Raw genomic sequence first — 18,478 nt, forward strand, 5'->3', positions numbered from 1 at the left:
AGAGTCTCTCAAGATTTTGTGAATCTCTCAAGATTTTGTTAAGGTTATATGCAATTATGTACAGCTCCAGCTTTTTTTTTTTTTTTTTTTGTGCCTGTGCTGGGGCTTGAACTTAGGGCCTTGGTGCTGTTCTCAGGCTTTTTTTTTTTGCTAAAAGCTAGCTCTCTACCACTTGAGCCACAGCTTCACTTTTTTTTTCTGTTTGTTTTTGGTAATTTATTGGAGATAAGAATTTCTCTTACAATCATATTGGAGATAAGAATCTCTCCCTGGGCTGGCTTGGAATTAGTTTCCTTAGATCTCAGCCTCCTGTGTAGCTAGAATTATAAGTGTGAGCCACAGGTGCCTAGCTAATGATTACTTTTTTTTTTTTTTTTTGTCAGTTGTGGGGCTTGAACTCTGGGCCTGGGCTCTGTCCCTCAGCTCTTCAGCTCAAGGCGAGCGCTCTACCACTTGAGCTACAGCGCTACTTCCGGTTTTCTGGTGGTTTATTGGAGATAGGAGTCTCACGGTCTCTCCTGCCCGGGCTGGCTTTGAACCGCAATCCTCAGATCTCAGCCTCCTGAGTAGCTAGGATTACAGGCGTGAGCCACCAGCGCCCGGCTCTAATGATTACTTTTTATTAGTCAAAAGAGACAAGGAAAGAGCACATACCTGTTGAATTTCTTGACAGTGTTTGGGTTTCAGTTCTTTTTTAATGAGAGTTTTCAAAAATTTGTTGAACATTTATGTTACGTGCTAATAGGTAAAAGTAGCCTAGGTGTCTTTTCCTAATCAATAATATTATGCTAATTTGATTGCTATGTTTTTTTTTTAGAATGAGTTAAGTGCAGCAACACATCTGACTTCAAAACTTTTAAAAGAATATGAAAAACAGGTATTGTATATCAAAGTTTTAAAAGCACAATTTAACATAATGATATAGAAAGTTACAGATTTGGCTAGAAATGTGGCTTATTGGTAGAAGACTTGCCTAGCATGCATGAAGTCCTGGGTTCAATTCCTCAGTAGCACATAAATAGAAAAGGTCAGAAGTGGTGCTATGGTTTAACTGGTAGAGTGCTAGCCTTGAGCAAAAGAAGCTCAGGGACAGTGCCCAGGCCCTAAGTTCAAGCCTCAGGACAGGCAAAAAAAGAAAGAAAAGAAGATGATAGATTTTTTTTTTAAATAAGTTTTTTATTGTGAAAATACTGTACAGAGGGGTTACAATCACATGAGCAAGGTGATGAGTACATTTCTATCAAGCATTGTTGCCTCCTCCTTTGTTTTCCCCCTACCATCCCTTTTCTCCCATCTCCACAACTACATCCCCCGCCACCCCCCTGCCTAAATTGTAAAGTTCATTTTTCAACGTAGCATCTTGTACATCTTATTGTTGCAGTGGGTCAACCTGTGTTCCTATTTAAACAATTTGTTATTTCCCTTCCCCTCCTCAAATTATACCAACATCAAATACAGTGAAAACAGAGGTTAAGGCGTGGTGGAGGGACATACAAAACAACAACAACAAAATCACGTGGTGCCTTATAAATATGTTAGAAATAATAGCAAGAAAGAAAAAACCACTTGTGTCCTTATCTTGGGGTTTATTTCGCTTAACATCATCTTATCTGACCTTTCCTGCTTGTCTCAGTTATATACTAGTATACTAGTTATTGCAAATAAGGGAAACCATGGGACCTATGTTTCTTGTGGCCTGGCTTACTTCACTTAATAGAATTTTTTCCAAGTTTTTCCATTTCCTAACAAATGGGGCAATGTCATTCTTTCTGATGGAAGCATAGAATTCCATTGTGTAGATATACCACATTTTCTTGGTCCATTTATCTACTGAAGGGCATCTGGGTTGGTTCCATATCTTAGCTCTGGTAAATAATGCTGCAATAAACATAGTTGTGCTGGTAGCTTTAGTATGGTCTTGTTTGTGATCATTTGGGTAAATGCCCAAAAGTGGGATTGCTGGGTCATAGGGGAGCTCTATGTGGAGTCTTTTGAGGAATCTCCATACTACTTTCCACAGTGGTTGAACAAGTTTACAGTCCCATCAACAATGCAGTAGAGTTCCCTTCTGTCCACATCCCCTCCAGCATCTGTTGTTATTAGAGAAAGTGATAGATTTTCTTACCAGGAATCCTTAAACTTTCTTTTGCTTTTTTGAGGCAGGGCCTTGCTGTAGGCCCTGATTTTACCACCCCGCTGAGAGTTAAGATTATTAGCATGTTGCCACCACACTTGTCCTTTTTTTTTTTTTTTTTTGTATGGTATTGGGTGAATTTGAACTTAGGGCCTTGTGCTTGTTTTCTACCACTTGAGCCACATTTCTAGCCCTTTTTTCTTTTGACTGTATTTTTTTTTTTAATTTTTAGTCTTATTTTTGGTCTTTGGTAGCCTTGAACTATAATCTTCGATCTATGGTCTTCCAGGTTTTACAGGCACATATTACCATTTCTGGCTTGTTGGTGGTGATGAGGCCTTGCTAACTTTTTGCTTGGTTTGTACTTGAACCACAGTCTTACCTCCCAAGTAGTTGAGGTTATAGGCATGGGTTTGTGCATCCAGCTAAACTTTCTTGAATTCATAGAATATATCTTTGCAATTCCACTATAGCCCTTAGTTTGAGATAATTTTAGTTAGTGATTTAATGTTTGGTATATTAACTAGATACAGAGCTTAGATAGTTTTTCTTTTTACAAATGAAAAAACTGAGTCTTGCTTAAGGTTCTAGGTTAGTAGTTAAAAGGACTTCATAACTGAATGTTCAGTTGTACATTCTAGCATATTATGTTAATTGTTTACTTAGGAAATATTTTTCTTATGTCTATTAATTATGAAAGTTACTCTGAAAATGGCTTTTTTGGAGCTTATTTAGAATTATAGAAGTTCTCAAATTACTTAAAAATACAAATTGATGTCCTTCACACACATAGGAATGTATAGTATTGACCCTTTACCTTATCTCTGTTTTACACTTTTCAGCGTTTTCCATTGGGAGGCGATGATGAAGTTATGACATCTACTTTACAACAGTTTTCAAAAGTTATAGATGAAGTAAGTGCTTATTTTGCTTGAATAAGGTTTATTTATTTTATTTAACTATTTTATTTTAGTGCTGGCACTCTACCACTTGAGCTACATCTCTACTTCTGGCTTTTTCTGATTGATTAGAGATAAAAGTCTCTCAGATTTGTTTGTTTGGGCTGGCTTTGAACCACAATCTCAACCTCCTGAGTAGCTAGGATTATAGTTATGAGTCACTAGCAGCCAAATACGTGGTTTTGTAATTAAACTATTCAGTTTTTACTTGGATTTTTTTTTATTGTTGTTGTTGGCTGTGGGGTTTGAGCTCAGAACCTGGCAATGTCCCTGACCTCTTTTTCTCAAGGCTAGCGCTTTACCAATTTGAGCCACAGCTCTATTTCTGGTTTTCTGGCAGTTAATTGGGGATAAGAGTCTCATGAACTTTCTTGCCTGGGCTGGCTTTGAACCGTAATCCTCAGATCTCAGCCTCCTAAGTAGCTAGGATTACTGGTGCCTGACTGGAATTTTTTTTTTCCTGCCTGGGCACTATCCCTGAGCTTCTTTTGCTCAAGGCTAGCACTTGAGTCACAGTGCCACTTCTGGCTTTTTCTGTTTATGTGGTACTGAGGAATTGAACCCAGGGCTTCATGCACATTAGGCAAACACTCTACTACTAAGCCACATTCCCAGCCCATGACTGGAATTTTTATTATGGTAATTATATGACTATGGTTATGTTACAAAGATTACGAAAGAATTTATTTACATATCTTAGTGGCTGTCACATAAAGCAGTACTTTTTTTTTTTTGGTCCGGTGGTGAGGCCTGTACTCTGGGCCTGGGCGCTGTCCCTCAGCTCTTCACCTCAAGGCTAGCGCTCTACCACTTGAGCCACAGTACCACTTCCAGCTTTTTTTTTCTGCTTTTGTGGTGCTGAGGAGTCGAACCCAGGGCCTCATGCATGCAAGGCAAGTGCTCTACCACTGAGTGACCTTCCCAGCCCTCAGTACTTCTTTTTATCTGATTAAAACTAATTGTACTACTACTCCATTTAGTCTTGTCATTGTGTTACTTGGTATCTTCAGGGAAAAAAGAAGCTGTAAGCTTTAATTAGGCCCCTTGTGATTTTTCCTATACCACCATCTAGCAACATTTTACTCTTTAGTCCTTATTAATCCTCCCATCCAAAACAGCCAAAATCAATGCTTAATTTTTCAGACCAGTCATCAAAACAAACCTACCTAGAAGGAGTTTTAAAGAAGAAAGGTTATGGGGCTGGGAAGGTGGCCCAGTGGTAGAGTGCTTGCCTTGCATGCATGAGTCCCTGGGCTTGATTCCTCAGTACCACATTAGCAAAAAGAAAAAAGCCAGAAGTGGCGCTGTGGCTCAAGTGGTAGATCGCTAGCCTTGAGTTGAAGAGCTGAGGGACAGCGCCCAGGCCCACCACGACCGGACCCCCCCAAAAAAAACAAAAAAAAAAGAAGAAAGGTTGTGAAAGATGTGGAGAGTCCTTTACTGTTACAGTAAAAACCTTTTTTTGGTTGTTTTTTTCCTTGTCTTTTTACCTGGAAAAGATATACGCATGCACACACATTTTGAATGTTGGAGAGCAATCCCAGGGCCTTGCACATGCTAGGCAAGTAATTCTCTATCACTAGTCTATACTGCTGACCTAATTTTTCAAATATTTTAACAACTCATTATAGACCAATATCCTAGGAGATCAATACAAAAGATAATATATATAGGAGATGGGATATTGTTTCCCTTTAAAAGTCATGGTGAAATACAAATAAAATTTGGCATATATGACATTTAGTACATTTACAGTGTTGTGCTACTGTCACAAACGATGTAGTTCCAGACCATTTTCATCATCCCAAAGGAAAACTTCTGCCCATTAAAGTTACTTTCTTTCCCTTCTTTCCCCAGTCTTTGGCAGCCACTAATCTACTTCTGTCTTTGTGTTTTGAATGTTTCACATAAAGGGCCCAATGCAATTTGTGGACTTTTGTGACTGCTTCTTTTAATATTTAGGTTTATCCTAATTGTAATGTGTCAGCACTTCATTTTTTTTTTTTTTTTAACTATAGAGAAATACCACATTTATCCATTCATTGTAGGTATTTGGGTTGTTTCCTCCTTTAGGTAGTGTGAATAGATTATCATTAATATGCAATTTTGTTTTTATATACCCAGGAATAGGACCTTGGTTATATGGCAATTTTGTTTTAAAGTTTTGATTGTACAGAGCCTGCATTGTCTTGTATTCCTATTGGCAATGTAAGATGTTGCTGCCTTTTCCTTGCCAATAGTCAAACAGTTGTGTTTTCATTTATTATAAGCCCTCTGAATAGGTATGAAGTGGTATCTTGTCATTTTGATTTGCATTTCCTTGATAGCTAATGATATTCTATGTGGTTATTAGTCATTTGTTTATTTTTGGAAAAGTATCTGTTCAGATCCTTTGCAGTTTTTTTTTTTTTTGGTCCGGTCGTGGGGCCTGAACTCTGGGCCTGGATGCTATTCCTCAGCTCTTCAGATCAAGGCTAGCGCTCTACCACTGGAGCCACAGCGCCACTTCCATTTTTTTTTTCTTTTTTGCTTATGTGGTGCTGAAGAATCGAACCCATGGCCTCATGCATGCAAGGCAAGCGCTTTACCACTGAGCCACCTTCCCAGCCCTGCAATTTTTTTTTTTGGGTCGGTCATGGGGCTTGAACTCTGGGCCTGGGTGCTGTCCCTCAGCTCTTCAGCTCAAGGCGAGTGCTCTACCACTTGAGCTACAGCACCACTTCCGGTTTTCTGGTGGTTATTGGAGATAGGAGTCTCACAGTCTTTCCTGCCTGTGCTGGCTTTGAACTGTGATCCTCAGATCTCAGTCTCCTGAGTAGCTAGGATTACAGGTGTGAGCCACCAGTGCCCAGCAGCCCTGCAATTTTTAAATTAAGTAGTTTACCTTTTTATTATTGATTTATTCTAGATACACATTTCTTTCTTTCTTTCTTTGCCGGTCCTGGGGCTTGAACTCAGGGCCTACACACTGGAGCTTCTCTCTGCTCAAGGCAAGTGTTCTATCACTTGAACCACAGCACCACTTCCAGCTTTTCCTGTTTATGTGGTACTAAGGATTCAAACACAGGGCTTCATGATTGCTAGGCAAACACTCTACCACTAAACCACATTCCCAGCCCCAAGATAAACATTTGTTATCAGCATGTAATTGGTATTTTCTCATTGCATAGATTATCTTTTTATTTTCTTTTCCTTTTAAAATTTTTTGATTTTTTTTTTTTTTAAGACAAGGTCTCAGTATGTAGCCCAGGCTATCTTTGAACTCAGACTGTTTCTGCCTTTACCTATTGTTTTGTTTTGTTTTTGGTTGGTTGTGGGGCTTGAACTCTGCTTCTGGGTGCTGTCCCTCAGCTCTTCAGCTCAAGGAGTGTGCTCTGCCACCTGAGCCACAGCGCCACTTCCAGTTTTCTGTTGGTTTATTGGAGATAAGAGTCTCACGGACTTTCCTGCCCTGGATGGCTTTGAACTATGATCCTCATCTCTCAGCCCCCAGAGTAGCTTGGATTACAGGTGTGAGCCAGAGGTGCCTGGCCTACCTCTTTACCTCTTTAGTGCTGGATTACAGGCATGTACATCATGCTCTGCTTTCTTTCACTTTATTGTTGCTGTCTTTTAATGCACAGAAATTTCTAATTTTCATGGTGTAATTTACACTTTTTTTATTTTTCTTGCACTTTTTCGGTATCATATCTAAGAAATTATTTCCACATCCAGGGTCATCTTGTGTTCTTTTGAGAGTTTTAAATGGTTTTTTTGACTGTGTAATATTTTCAGCTATATAATTCATAGTGATATGATTGTTTTCTTTTTAAGCTAGATCCTGTCTAATTTATATAACATTGGTTAGATGCCTCTGTATAGCCATTTGTTACAAATGTTATCTGTTATTTCACCTTTTTGGTCTTTTTTTTACTAGCTTAGCTCTTGTCATGCAGTACTTTCAACTCAACTTGCTGATGCCATGATGTTCCCCATTACCCAGTTTAAAGAAAGAGATCTGAAAGGTACTGAAGTCACACTCATATTTACTTTCATCAGCTTTCACATATTCATGTTCAAACTATTTTGACTATAACCTGTACCACTTTTAATCAGTCACCAACATTCATAGCACCAGATCATTACTGAACTAGATCTTCCCTTGAGGAATGGTAGAGAAGGGCATGAGTCAACACATAATTCTGACACTCTGTCTTATAATCAGGGAATGAGAAGGTGCTGTAGGGGCTTAGAAGGTCAAAAAGGCTTCACCAAAGATATGATACGAACATTGAACTATAAAGAGCAATTAGGGAGACTAGAATGCATGGAGGTATGGATTGTAGAGATTCATAACTTACTTTTGGAATTACAAGAAATTTAGTGAGGCTGCAGTGTTGAATATGTTGGGGTGAGGCAGGAGATTAATTTAGAAATATATTAAATGAAGCTAAAGGTGTTGGACTTGTATTTATTTTCAAAGACAATACAATGACGGTCTATAAGAAGTAAAGAGACAAAATCTTTTGGTGGGTAGAATAGAGTGGATTTGATGTCTAGAAGATTGGTGTAGGAAGTTATGAGAGTTCAGTGAGGTATTACCAAGGTTTAAACTAGGATAGTGACCAAGTAGACACTAATATGAGCTAGAGTGGCAGGAGGGTAGGGATACTCGTATATCTAACAGTCTATGACTTAGCAGTTTTGTACATTTTTTTGGCGCATGTAGGGTTACTAGCTGATAAAATGAAACTTTCATATACTTGATTTATTTCTCATATTTTATAAACTTAGTCATACAGACTTTTCAGTATCTATAGTATAAAAGCATTGAAGTAGCATATAAGTGAGTTGTTAAAGTATTTAAATTACACATACAATAAAGACAATTGTAGTTTAAAGTTGGAGTTAATAATTGTGATGATCTTCAAGAGCTATCGTTTCTAAAGTTAAGAAAGAATAGTTTTTTTTTTTCACAGTTTTAAGACTAGGATTGCATAGTGTAAATATTTACTTTGTTATTACAATCATCAAAAAATGAATTACTAGATTCTGGTAGTCAGAATATTTGCATATCTTAACGCTTATAATGGAGCTTAAGACGTGTGAGTCATATTAATAATTTGTAATAAGTAGATTTTCTTGTGATTTGTTGCTAATGATAGTAAATCTTCCATGTACTAACAGAAACAGTAACTTTTTGCCTTGAATATAGAAGTGCAAACTGTTCTTTAGAGTTTTGTTTACATGACATTGATGGCTTTATAAACAGACTTAAGATACTTTACACATACACTAAACTGAAATTATTTTTGGAACTTTTTCAGAAATATTGACTTTAAAAGAAGTGTTTCAGATTGCTAGTAACGGTAAGCTTTGAATACTTTACACTATTTTTTTGTGTGGTGCATTTGTTAGTGTACATCATTGGTGATTCTTTGCAATAATTATTAAAAAGGATCTAATTAAAAGTTTTAGTGAATATTATTTAAATCAGTGTTGTTACTTGAATAGCAGTTTACAAGAAAAAATTTAAAGATAGCTATATCAGTCTTATAATTTACTATCTTCATAATTTCTAAGGAGGTGTTATAGTATTTTACCTTGTTTTTCTAAATATTTCATCTTTCTACCTCCCTCCCTCCCTCCCTCCCTCCCTCCCTCCCTCCCTCCCTTCCTCCCTCTCCCTCTCCTTCTCCCTCTCCCTCACCCTCTCCTTCTCCCTCTACCTTTCTCTCTCTCTGGTGGTTCTGGGGCTTCAATTCAGGGTCTAATGCATTCTAGGCAAATGATCTACCTCTGAGCTCACGGCCCTTCCTATTTTTCTTTTATGAACATTTGCTTTTTTAAAGACAGACCATATGTGTCTATATCTTACCAGTACTTAGTCTTTAACTCAGGGTCTTGCTCTCTGGCTTTTCTGTTCAAGACTGATGTTCTACCACTTGAGCCATAGCTCTACTTCTAGCTTTTAATTGGTTAACTGGAGACACAAGGGTGTCATAGACTTTTCTGCTTTTGCATGGTGATTCTCAGATCTCAGCCTCCTGAGTAGCTAGGGTTATAGGTGTTAGCCATCATTGCCTGCAGACTAAAAATAAGTTAAAAATTAGTTATAGTAGGGCTGGGAAGGTGGCTCAGTGGTAGAGCGCCTTGCATGCCTGAGGCCCTGGGTTCGATTCCTCAGCACCACATAAGCAAAAAGAAAAAAGCCGGAAGTGGCGCTGTGGCTCAAGTGGTAGAGCGCTAGCCTTGAGCAGAAGAGCTGAGGGACAGTGTCCAGGCCCAGAGTTCAGGCCCCACGACCGGACCCAAAAAAAAAAAAAATTAGTTATAGTTTTTCAGATTCTTTTTTTCCCCTCTTTTTATGAGTTTGAGTAAATAGACACATAATTTAGGCTGTGGGAATAATTTGAATACAGAGATCACAGGATAGGGAATACCTAACTTTTCTATTGTACATTTGTAGAAAGATGAATATGTAAAAACCCTTTAAAGCATTTGTAAGTTTTGCCAAGTGCTACAATTGTTAACACTCATTTCTGCCTTCCAGATCATGATGCTGCAATTAACAGATATAGCCGATTGTCCAAAAAAAGAGAAAATGACAAGGTGTGATACATACCTACTCCTTCAGTATCACAATTAATTGTTATTTTATTAGGTGGTTTAGTTTTCCTGTTTAAAAATAAATCCAAAAGCTAATTTATATGTTTTTCTTTTAGATAATTCTTTTCTGCTAGATGTTTAGAAGTTTTCTGATAATTGTTGGTCACTTTAAACAAAATACTTTTATTCTGCCAAAATTGAATAGGTTATGATTAAACATAACTACTCTAAAATTATAGTTGATGTCCAGAAGTAACACTGCTTCTTTTGCTTTGTATTTTTATAGCACAGCACATGTTCTGTTTTTATTTGACCTATATAAGTACTGAGAAATGTCTTGTGAGACTCAATAGTCAAGAAGTTGAACTGTTGTACACATAACTTAATGACATCCTGTTATTAAGCCTTCATTTACAGGGACTATTTGCTTTTGATTCTAAGGCAGCAAACTCAGAAATAGTATACTGTATATACGAAGAAGAAAGCATTTAAGTAAAGATGAGAGAGAATATTGACAAATTTTTCTGGGTGCTCTTTAAGACCAGTCCTTTCTCTAATGCCTAATCTAAGGTTTGAACATGTAGGCATTTCTACATGCTTGAAATTGAGAACATCTCTACCTCAGACTTGGTATTTATTGCTACTATAGCTGCTGGAGGAGATACAATGACTGCTTGTGATAATCCGTGATTGAGTATGGTGTACTGTGCCATACCAGCTAAGACAACACAGATAATGTTTCTCATACAAAGTTCAGTCCACAAATCTTTCCAGTTCAGTTTTTTTTTTTGTGGTCATGGGACTTGAACTTAGGGCCCACGTGCTGTCCTTGAGCTTTTTTGCTCAAGTTATAGCATTCTTATCACTTGAGTTACAGCTCCACTTCCAGCTTTTTGCTGGTTAATTGGAAATAGTCTTATGACTGGCTTGGAACTTTGATCCTTAAATCTCAGTCTCCTGAGCAGCTAGAAGTATAGACATGAATCACCAGCACCTGGCACAAGTTCAGATTTTAGTTGTTGAATTTGGTGATTCAAATACAGGTAAAATCCATGTATTTTAAGATTTACAATAGTTATGTTGTCATATAGAAATGTTTAGGCTCTAGGTTTGCTTCTGACTGTTGCAAGAATTAAAAAAAATTCTTTGACAGATTTGTATTTGAACCACAGCACCACTTCCAGCTTTTTTTGTGCGATTAATTGGAGCTAAGAGTGTCAAAGACTTTCCTGCCCGGGCTGGCTTTGAGATCTTAGCCTCCCGAGTAGTGAGGATTATAGGCGTGAGCTACCAGCATCTAGCTTTTGACAGGTGCGTGCGTGCGTGCGTGCGTGCGTGCGTGCGTGCGTGCGTGCGTGCGTGTGTGTGTGTCCTGGGGCCTGAACTCTGGGCCTGGGTGCTATCCTTCAGCTTCCTTCAGTGTCTTTTGCTCAAGGATAGTGCTCTACCATTTGAGCCATAGCACCACTTTTGTCTTTTTCTAAGTAGTTTATTGGAGGTAAGGGTCTCAGGGACTTCCTTGCTTTGAACTTCAATCCTCAGATCTTAGTCTCCTCAGTAGCTAGGATTATAGGTGTGAACCACCACTGCCTAGCTTGAAAGATATTTTAATTTCAAAACTTGATTGGGCATTTACTATATCACATAGGAGGAGGCCTTGGGGAAAGTGAGTAGACTTTGCTTTTCTCCTCAAAATATGGACTCTCCACATTTATTGAAGGTATTTATGTGAACATATATGACTGGTCTATGGGCCATTTTCAAAGGATGAAGAAGCAGCCTAGATCACCATGAGTTAAATTCAGTCATAGAGGTTTTACTAAAATTACAAGAGTACAGGGAGAACTTTGGTAAGTTGGAAAGGCTTATAATTTTAAGAGTTGACATTGGGTTGAGATAAGTAGACACTGCTGTTTGGGGATTAGAGATTGGGCATTAAAAAAATTAATTATCTTACTGGGTACTGGTGCTCAGTCCTCTAATCCTAACTGCTCAGGAGGCTGAGATCTGAGGATCACCCTTTGAAGCCAGCCCAGACTGTGTTTGAAGTGAAAGGCAGAAATGACAATAATTAATATGGGACTATATTGATGACTTTGAAATTTGTATTAGAAAGTATTAGCAGACACCAAAGGATTCCAAATAGGTAAGTATACTATATGGTTTTACTATAGAGCAACAGTAATGAAAATGTGAAGAGACCAAGACTTAAACAGTCCAATGCAAAGTTACTGAAATAGTTTTCAGAGATACCTGAAAGTCTCAGCAAAAATTGTTAAAGAGGGATACTTTGACAGTTAGTTTGTAAGAAGAATTGAAATTTATAGTAAGAAGGGGAATAAAAAACAAGTCAAAATTATTTGAATGACTGATGGATCCTGGAATAATTAAGAGGTAAGAAAAAAAGTAGAACAAGGTTTTGTGAGGAAGATACTGTCTTCTGTTTTCTACATTTCCATCACACATGCACAAACACACAATATACACAGAAATACATAAAGAACCCAGCTGTTTCCTATGGCACTTGTGAGAATGAGGGGCAGAAGATAAAAAAATTGGCACTACTGAATCATTGATGTATTGGCATATTCTTGGTTCTTAATCAGGTATTATGAAGAAAGGAAGAAAAGAGCCTAGTGAATATTACTTATTTTTTGCTCATTGAAAATTGGTGGTTTGAATGAAAGAAGTTAGGAGAGCATAAGTATTTCAAGTGTGAGTGAATAAAGACAAGCAAATAGAAAAGAGGGAGAGTAGTAGGAAGAGAACCAGGAGTGGAAAATACTGTGGACTGATTGAGGCCAGAGACTAACATTTGCCTTTCTTCCATGTGGTAGATTTTCTCTGCCATGCTTGGTTAAGATAGTTATATTTGTGGTTATGTGTGTAAATAGTTTGTTGATGATGTGGTTGTTAGATGGGAAAGTCAGCTTAAGCAGTATAATAAAGGATTTGTAATAGCTCAGGAAACAGGACTGTTATGTTCAGAAATTAATGATATGGCATTTTCCTAGGGAGGCTTTTCCCTACAGGTGAAGAGACTTTAGAATTCAACAATTAATAGTATTTAAATTTTTTTCATTCAAAGATGAAATATGAAGTAACAGAAGATGTGTACACTTCCAGAAAGAAACAACACCAGACCATGATGCATTATTTTTGTGCATTAAATACTCTTCAATACAAGAAGAAAATAGCATTGTTAGAACCTCTACTTGGGTATATGCAAGCTCAGGTAAGTACTGTGTTTTGAGTTAAAACCATCTTAAAATAAATCTCTTAGAGTAAGCTTTGAATTTACAGTTAATGCAAAGACACTACAGCCTTGTCAATAAACATTTATATCTTGGTTTTAATTAGTAATTTAAAAAATGTTATTATTGTATTATTTTAAGGTTTATAAAAGTGATTTCTTTTGTAAATGAAAATTTCAAATGTTTTAGAGTAAATGAAATATAAATACATTGTATTTAGACCTTGTTTACTATAGTTGGGGATAGACAATAGAAAGCTAAGTGATTTTGAGAGCTACATTTGTTGTGGAAACTTTTTCCCTCTCTTTTTTGTGCCTGTCCTGGGGCTTGAACTCAGGCCTTGGGTGTTATCCTTAGCTTTTTTACTCAAGGCTGGAACTCTACAACTTGAGCCATAGCTCCACTTCTAGGTTTTGTTTTGTTTTTTTTTAGGTGGGTGGAGTAGTTAATTGGAAACAAGAGTCTCACAGACTTTCCTATCCAGGCTGGCTTTGAACCTAAATCCTCATGAGTAGCAAGGGTTACAGGAGTGGGACTGGCACGCAGAAAGGGCCTGGCGTTCATACTTACCTTTCTTGCTGAAGGCCTGAGCTCTACCACATGCGCTTTACTTCTGGCTTTTTTTTGTTATTTAACTGGAGAGTCTTGTGGACTTTTCTGTCTGGTGTGGTTTTGAACTAGGCCCTTCGGATCTCAGCCTCCTGAACCAGAATTACAATTAAATGAGTCACCAGCACTCAGCTCATTCTTCCTTCATAATAAATCTGAAAGAGAATGAACAAGTTTAATTTGTTTCGTGTTCCCTGTGTATATTATAAGTTAAAATATAGATGAGGGCTGTGAATGTGGCTTAGTGGTAAAGTGATTGCCTAGCATGCATGAAGCTCTGGGTTCGATGTTCAGTACTGCATAAACAGAAAAAGCTAGATGTGGCGCTATGGCTCAAGTGGTAGAGTACTAGCCTTGAGAGCAAAATAAACTTAGGGACAGTACTAGGTCCTGAGTTCAAGCCCCAGGACTGGCAAAAAAACCCCAAGCAAACAAAACAACAACAACTGTATATCTATAGATAGTTAGATAGATGAATTCAAGCAACCAAAAAGAAACATATGAAGGAGGCCAGAACACCGAGTTTTGGGTAATACATCAGTTCCTTAAAAATCTGGAGTTGAGAGAAATTTGAATATTCCTTTAGGTATAAGAGTATTTATAGGCCAAGTATGGTGGCACACAGTAGTAATCCCAGAGTTTAGGAAGTTCCAGATTGGAGGTGACCTGGGTTATATGGCAAGACTCAGAAAGCAAGCCAAACAAAATAATATGTCAGGGTGGAAAGTGGAATTTAATTCTAGTTTTCTCAGTGGCTGCATGCCCAGTAGATAGTGCAGATTTGCAACCTATCATTACACAAATTGAATAATACCTTTCTTAAAAAAAAACAAAAACTTTGTATTGTAGAGTGTTTCTAATTTAAACATTTTTTGTGTGTACATTTGTGTTTACGTTGTTAAACCTTCCATTCCTCCTCCATCCCAGATAAGTTTCTTTAAGATGGGTTCTGAAAATCTCAGTGAACAATTAGAAGAATTTTTAGCTAATATTGGAACAAGTGTACAGAAGTAAGTATTTTTTCCTTAACCTTGAAAATGAAATGATAGGAATTAGTTAATAGATAAATGCTATGGTTTAAAGAAATTTACTGCTGTGTATCTTGAGACAGTATTTCCCATCAACAGGGTGATCCTTATTCTTTTATGTTGCTTCTTGTTTTATTTCTGCCTTTTTTCCCCTCTAGTGTATACTTTGACTGCCATTTTCTCTTATGGCAATTGTAATGATTGAGAGCTAGCTTTTATTTCTGAGTAAAACAGACTAATAATAGTAATTAAGTGAAATCATCTAAACTCTTAAATGGTGGGAGTGGCTTGAGAGGTTGATACCCTGGGCTTGGGTGCTGTCCCTCAGCTCTTCAGCTCAAGGCTAGTGCTCTACCACTTAAGCCACAATACCACTTCCCCTTTTCTGGTGGTTTATTGGAGACAAGAGTGTCACAGACTTTCTTGCCCGGGCTTGCTTTGAACCACGATCCTCAGATCTCAGGTTCCTCCTGAGTAGCTAGGATTACAGGTATGAGCCACTGGTGCCTACTGATAAATCTTGTTTTCTAAGAGAGACTAATTTTTCTATTTTAATTAAAAATTTTTTTTTTTTGTGATGCTGAGGATTGAACCCAGGGCTGAATCAGTATAAAAATTCAGCACAGTATAAAAATTCTACATACAGACATTATTATGGGTGGTTTCATTAATTTTTAAATTTTTTATTTCTAAAATATTGAAACATTTAATTTATAACTGTTAATTTTCCATTCAAATTTAAAGTTATTTACAATATAGTTGTATTATTTTAATCACCTATAGTACAGCTTTTCTCTTTAAGAAAATATATACAAGACAAATAACATGGTTGGTAAGGAATTCTTCATTGATTGTGACTGGTAGTAAATAATCTGTTCTCTATATTAGTGTTCGCAGGGAAATGGACAGTGATGTAGAGACCATGCAACAGACAATAGAGGACTTGGAAATAGCCAGTGACCCTTTATATGTGCCTGACCCAGACCCCACCAAATTTCCTGTTAATCGAAATTTAACCCGAAAGGCTGGATACCTTAATGCTAGGAAGTAAGAAAAGTATTGATATTTTTATATATTGTTTATCGTTTAAGGTAATGCCAAATGTATGTAAAATATAACTGATACTGTATGCTAAATTACTTTTGATTTTACTAAAGATTGAACCTTTTTAGTTGATGTTACTGTTTATGTGAACATGTAGAGAGAAAAGGTATGTGCATACTTTTCAAAGAAAAGTCTACTTCCATAACTTTTGAATAATTTAGAATTATAAAATAACAAAACCAGTTTGACTTTAAATAAATCTTATCGTAGCCAGATACTCACATCTATAATCCTAGCTACTCAGGAGGTTGAGATCTGAGGATCATGGTTTGAAGCCAACTCAGCAGAAAAGTCTGTGAGACTCATTTCTAATTAACTAGTACAAAGCCAGAAGTGGAGACTTGGCTCAAGTAGTAGAGAGCCAGCCTTGAGCAAAGAAGCCAAGAGAGAACATAAGTACCTGAGTTCAATCTCTAGTACCAGCACACACATATAAAAATCATGTAACATGTAAATGTTATTAAATATAATTTATATACTTTAAAATACATGTAATTATATCAAGTGAAATTTTTATTTTTATTTATAGAAAGCCTAGCTTCTCCTCTTTACTCCCCCTCTTTTTCCTTCTTCTACCTTTTCTTTTGCATGGTGTAGGGGATTGAATTCAGGCCTTTGTGCATACTAGTGGACAAATGCTCTACCACTGAGCTACATGATCCTCCACTTGATGATAAAAACAGTTTTGCCGGATGCCGGTTGCTCACTCCTATAATCCTAGTTATTAAGGAGGCTGAGATCTGAGGATCACGGTTCAAAGCCAGCCTGTGCAGGAAAGTCTGTGAAACTCTTTATCTCCAATAAACCTCCAGAAACTGGATGTGGTGCTGTGGCTCAAGAGGTAGAGTACTGGTCTTGAGCTAAAGAGCTTAGAGACAGCACCCAGACCCAGAGTTCAAGCCCCATTGCCCCATTATCCTCTAAAAACAAACAGTAAAAACAGTTTTGCCTTAGGAATAAACTAAATTATTTTGTTTTGAATTTACTCCTTTGTAGTTCATGGTGTACCATTAAAACAACTGTAGTTCAATAATTTCCAGCTTTGTTTTTGAAACTGCATACACATTTTGCACATGTGAGTCAACATACATAGAGGCTGAAAAACTTAATGTTTACATTTTATTGGCATTTTGGTGCCTTTTTCATGGCTCAGTTCTTTGTATCATGCTTTATCTTGTGTCTGGCTGATGATAAGATAATCTTAGGTATGTCATTATTAAAGTGTCAATGTACTTTCTTCATTTAGTAAAACAGGCTTGGTGTCATCTACCTGGGATAGACAGTTTTACTTCACGCAGGGTGGAAACTTAATGAGTCAAGCCCGTGGAGATGTGGCAGGAGGCCTTGCCATGGACATAGACAACTGTTCAGTGATGGCTGTGGACTGTGAAGACAGGAGATACTGTTTTCAGATCACTTCTTTTGATGGAAAAAAGTTAGTATTTTTTTCTACCAATAATAAAATTTGTGATATTTAAACTACTAAAATGTATGAGAAGCCATGGGTGGCAATGGCTCTTGCCTGTTAAATACTAGCTACTCAGGAGGCTGAGATCTGAAGATTGCGGTTCAAAACCAGCCTGGATAGGAAAGCCTGTGAGACTCTTTATCTCCCATTAACTACTGGCCACTGAAAATCTTGTATAATATGTGGAAGCCAAAACAAGTTAACATAAGTCTGTCAACTTTGGGCCTGTGAAATTCAAACTGTAGCTCAGTTATTTATCTTTGTCATATCCTTATCATGTTCATTTTTCTAAATGTAAAAAACAGGTAGAAGAGCTGTAAATTTCTTAAAATAGAAGTCTTAACATTTGCAATGTGCCTGCCACTAACAGTAGTGTTATTTTTAAATGTTAAATGCTTGTGCTTAATTTTGTCCATTAGTGCATAAAATGTTTGTAAAACTCAAATATCTTTACATTAAATGAGAACCTATAGTGCTTAGAAACCATTTTTGGAAAGCATGTATATAAAAAGTATGAAAAAATCCACTCATAACTTTATAAACCAGAAGCAACATGAATTTTTTGTTTATTGTCTTCCAGGGTTTATCCTGAATTAATTTCCCTCTCTCCCCCCCTTTTCTCTTCCGCTCTTTCTCTCTGTCTTTTTGTGATACTGGGCCTTGGCATTCAGGATTCTGGGCAAGTACTCTCACACTAAGCTAAGTCCCCAGCCCTTAAAAAAAAGCCTTTCACTGGCCATGTGTCAGTGGCTCATGCCTGTAATCCTAGATACCCAGGAGGCTGACATCTAGGGATCATAGTCCAAAGCCAACCCAGGCAGGAAAGCCCATGAAACTTTTATCTCCAATTAACCACCAAAAAGCCCGTAGTAGAGCCGTGGCTCAATTGGTAGATCACTGACCTTGAAAAAAAGTGCCAAGGCTGTGAGTTCAAGCCCCAACACCAGCACAAAAAAATCATTTTATATTGAGAAAAGATTTTGAGGGCTGGAGAGGTGGCTCAGTGGTAGAGTGCTTGCCTTGCATGCAGGAGTCCCTGGGTTCAATTCCTCAGCACCATATAAGCAGAAAAAGCAGGAAGTGGCGCTGTAGCTTAAGTGGTAGAGTGCTAGCCTTGAGCTGAAGAGCTGAGGGACAGTGCCCAGGCCCAGAGTTCAGGCCCCACGACCGACAAAAAAAAAAAAAAGAAAAAGAAAAAAAAAGATTTTGATAAATTGTCTAGGTGACCTTCTAACTTGTGATTGTTTTGCTTCAGACTCTCCATGTAGTTAGGATTACATGGGGCTCAGAATGTGGCTTAGTGATAGAGTACTTGCCTAGCATGCATGAAGCCC

General features: G+C 37.5%; 1 protein-coding gene across 2 annotated transcripts in view; it reads left to right on the plus strand.

Moving 5' to 3' along the window:
- Appl1 (adaptor protein, phosphotyrosine interacting with PH domain and leucine zipper 1) overlaps nucleotides 1-18,478 on the plus strand; it is a 58,621-nt gene that overhangs the window by 11,815 nt on the left and 28,328 nt on the right. For both annotated transcript variants that reach the window (XR_006147449.1, XM_042679926.1), the window contains exons 3-11: nucleotides 818-877; nucleotides 2,977-3,048; nucleotides 7,010-7,097; nucleotides 8,400-8,441; nucleotides 9,626-9,684; nucleotides 12,770-12,916; nucleotides 14,472-14,554; nucleotides 15,461-15,619; nucleotides 16,923-17,111. Coding sequence is in view for 1 of the 2 variants with exons in the window: in XM_042679926.1 (XP_042535860.1) it covers nucleotides 818-877; nucleotides 2,977-3,048; nucleotides 7,010-7,097; nucleotides 8,400-8,441; nucleotides 9,626-9,684; nucleotides 12,770-12,916; nucleotides 14,472-14,554; nucleotides 15,461-15,619; nucleotides 16,923-17,111 (899 nt within the window). In the remaining variant the exon portion in view is untranslated. The remainder of the gene's footprint in view (nucleotides 1-817; nucleotides 878-2,976; nucleotides 3,049-7,009; nucleotides 7,098-8,399; nucleotides 8,442-9,625; nucleotides 9,685-12,769; nucleotides 12,917-14,471; nucleotides 14,555-15,460; nucleotides 15,620-16,922; nucleotides 17,112-18,478) is intronic.

The sequence above is a fragment of the Dipodomys spectabilis genome, unplaced genomic scaffold (assembly GCF_019054845.1).
Source record: "Dipodomys spectabilis isolate Male_0828 unplaced genomic scaffold, ASM1905484v1 ptg000054l, whole genome shotgun sequence".
Classification (NCBI taxonomy): Eukaryota; Metazoa; Chordata; class Mammalia; order Rodentia; family Heteromyidae; genus Dipodomys; species Dipodomys spectabilis.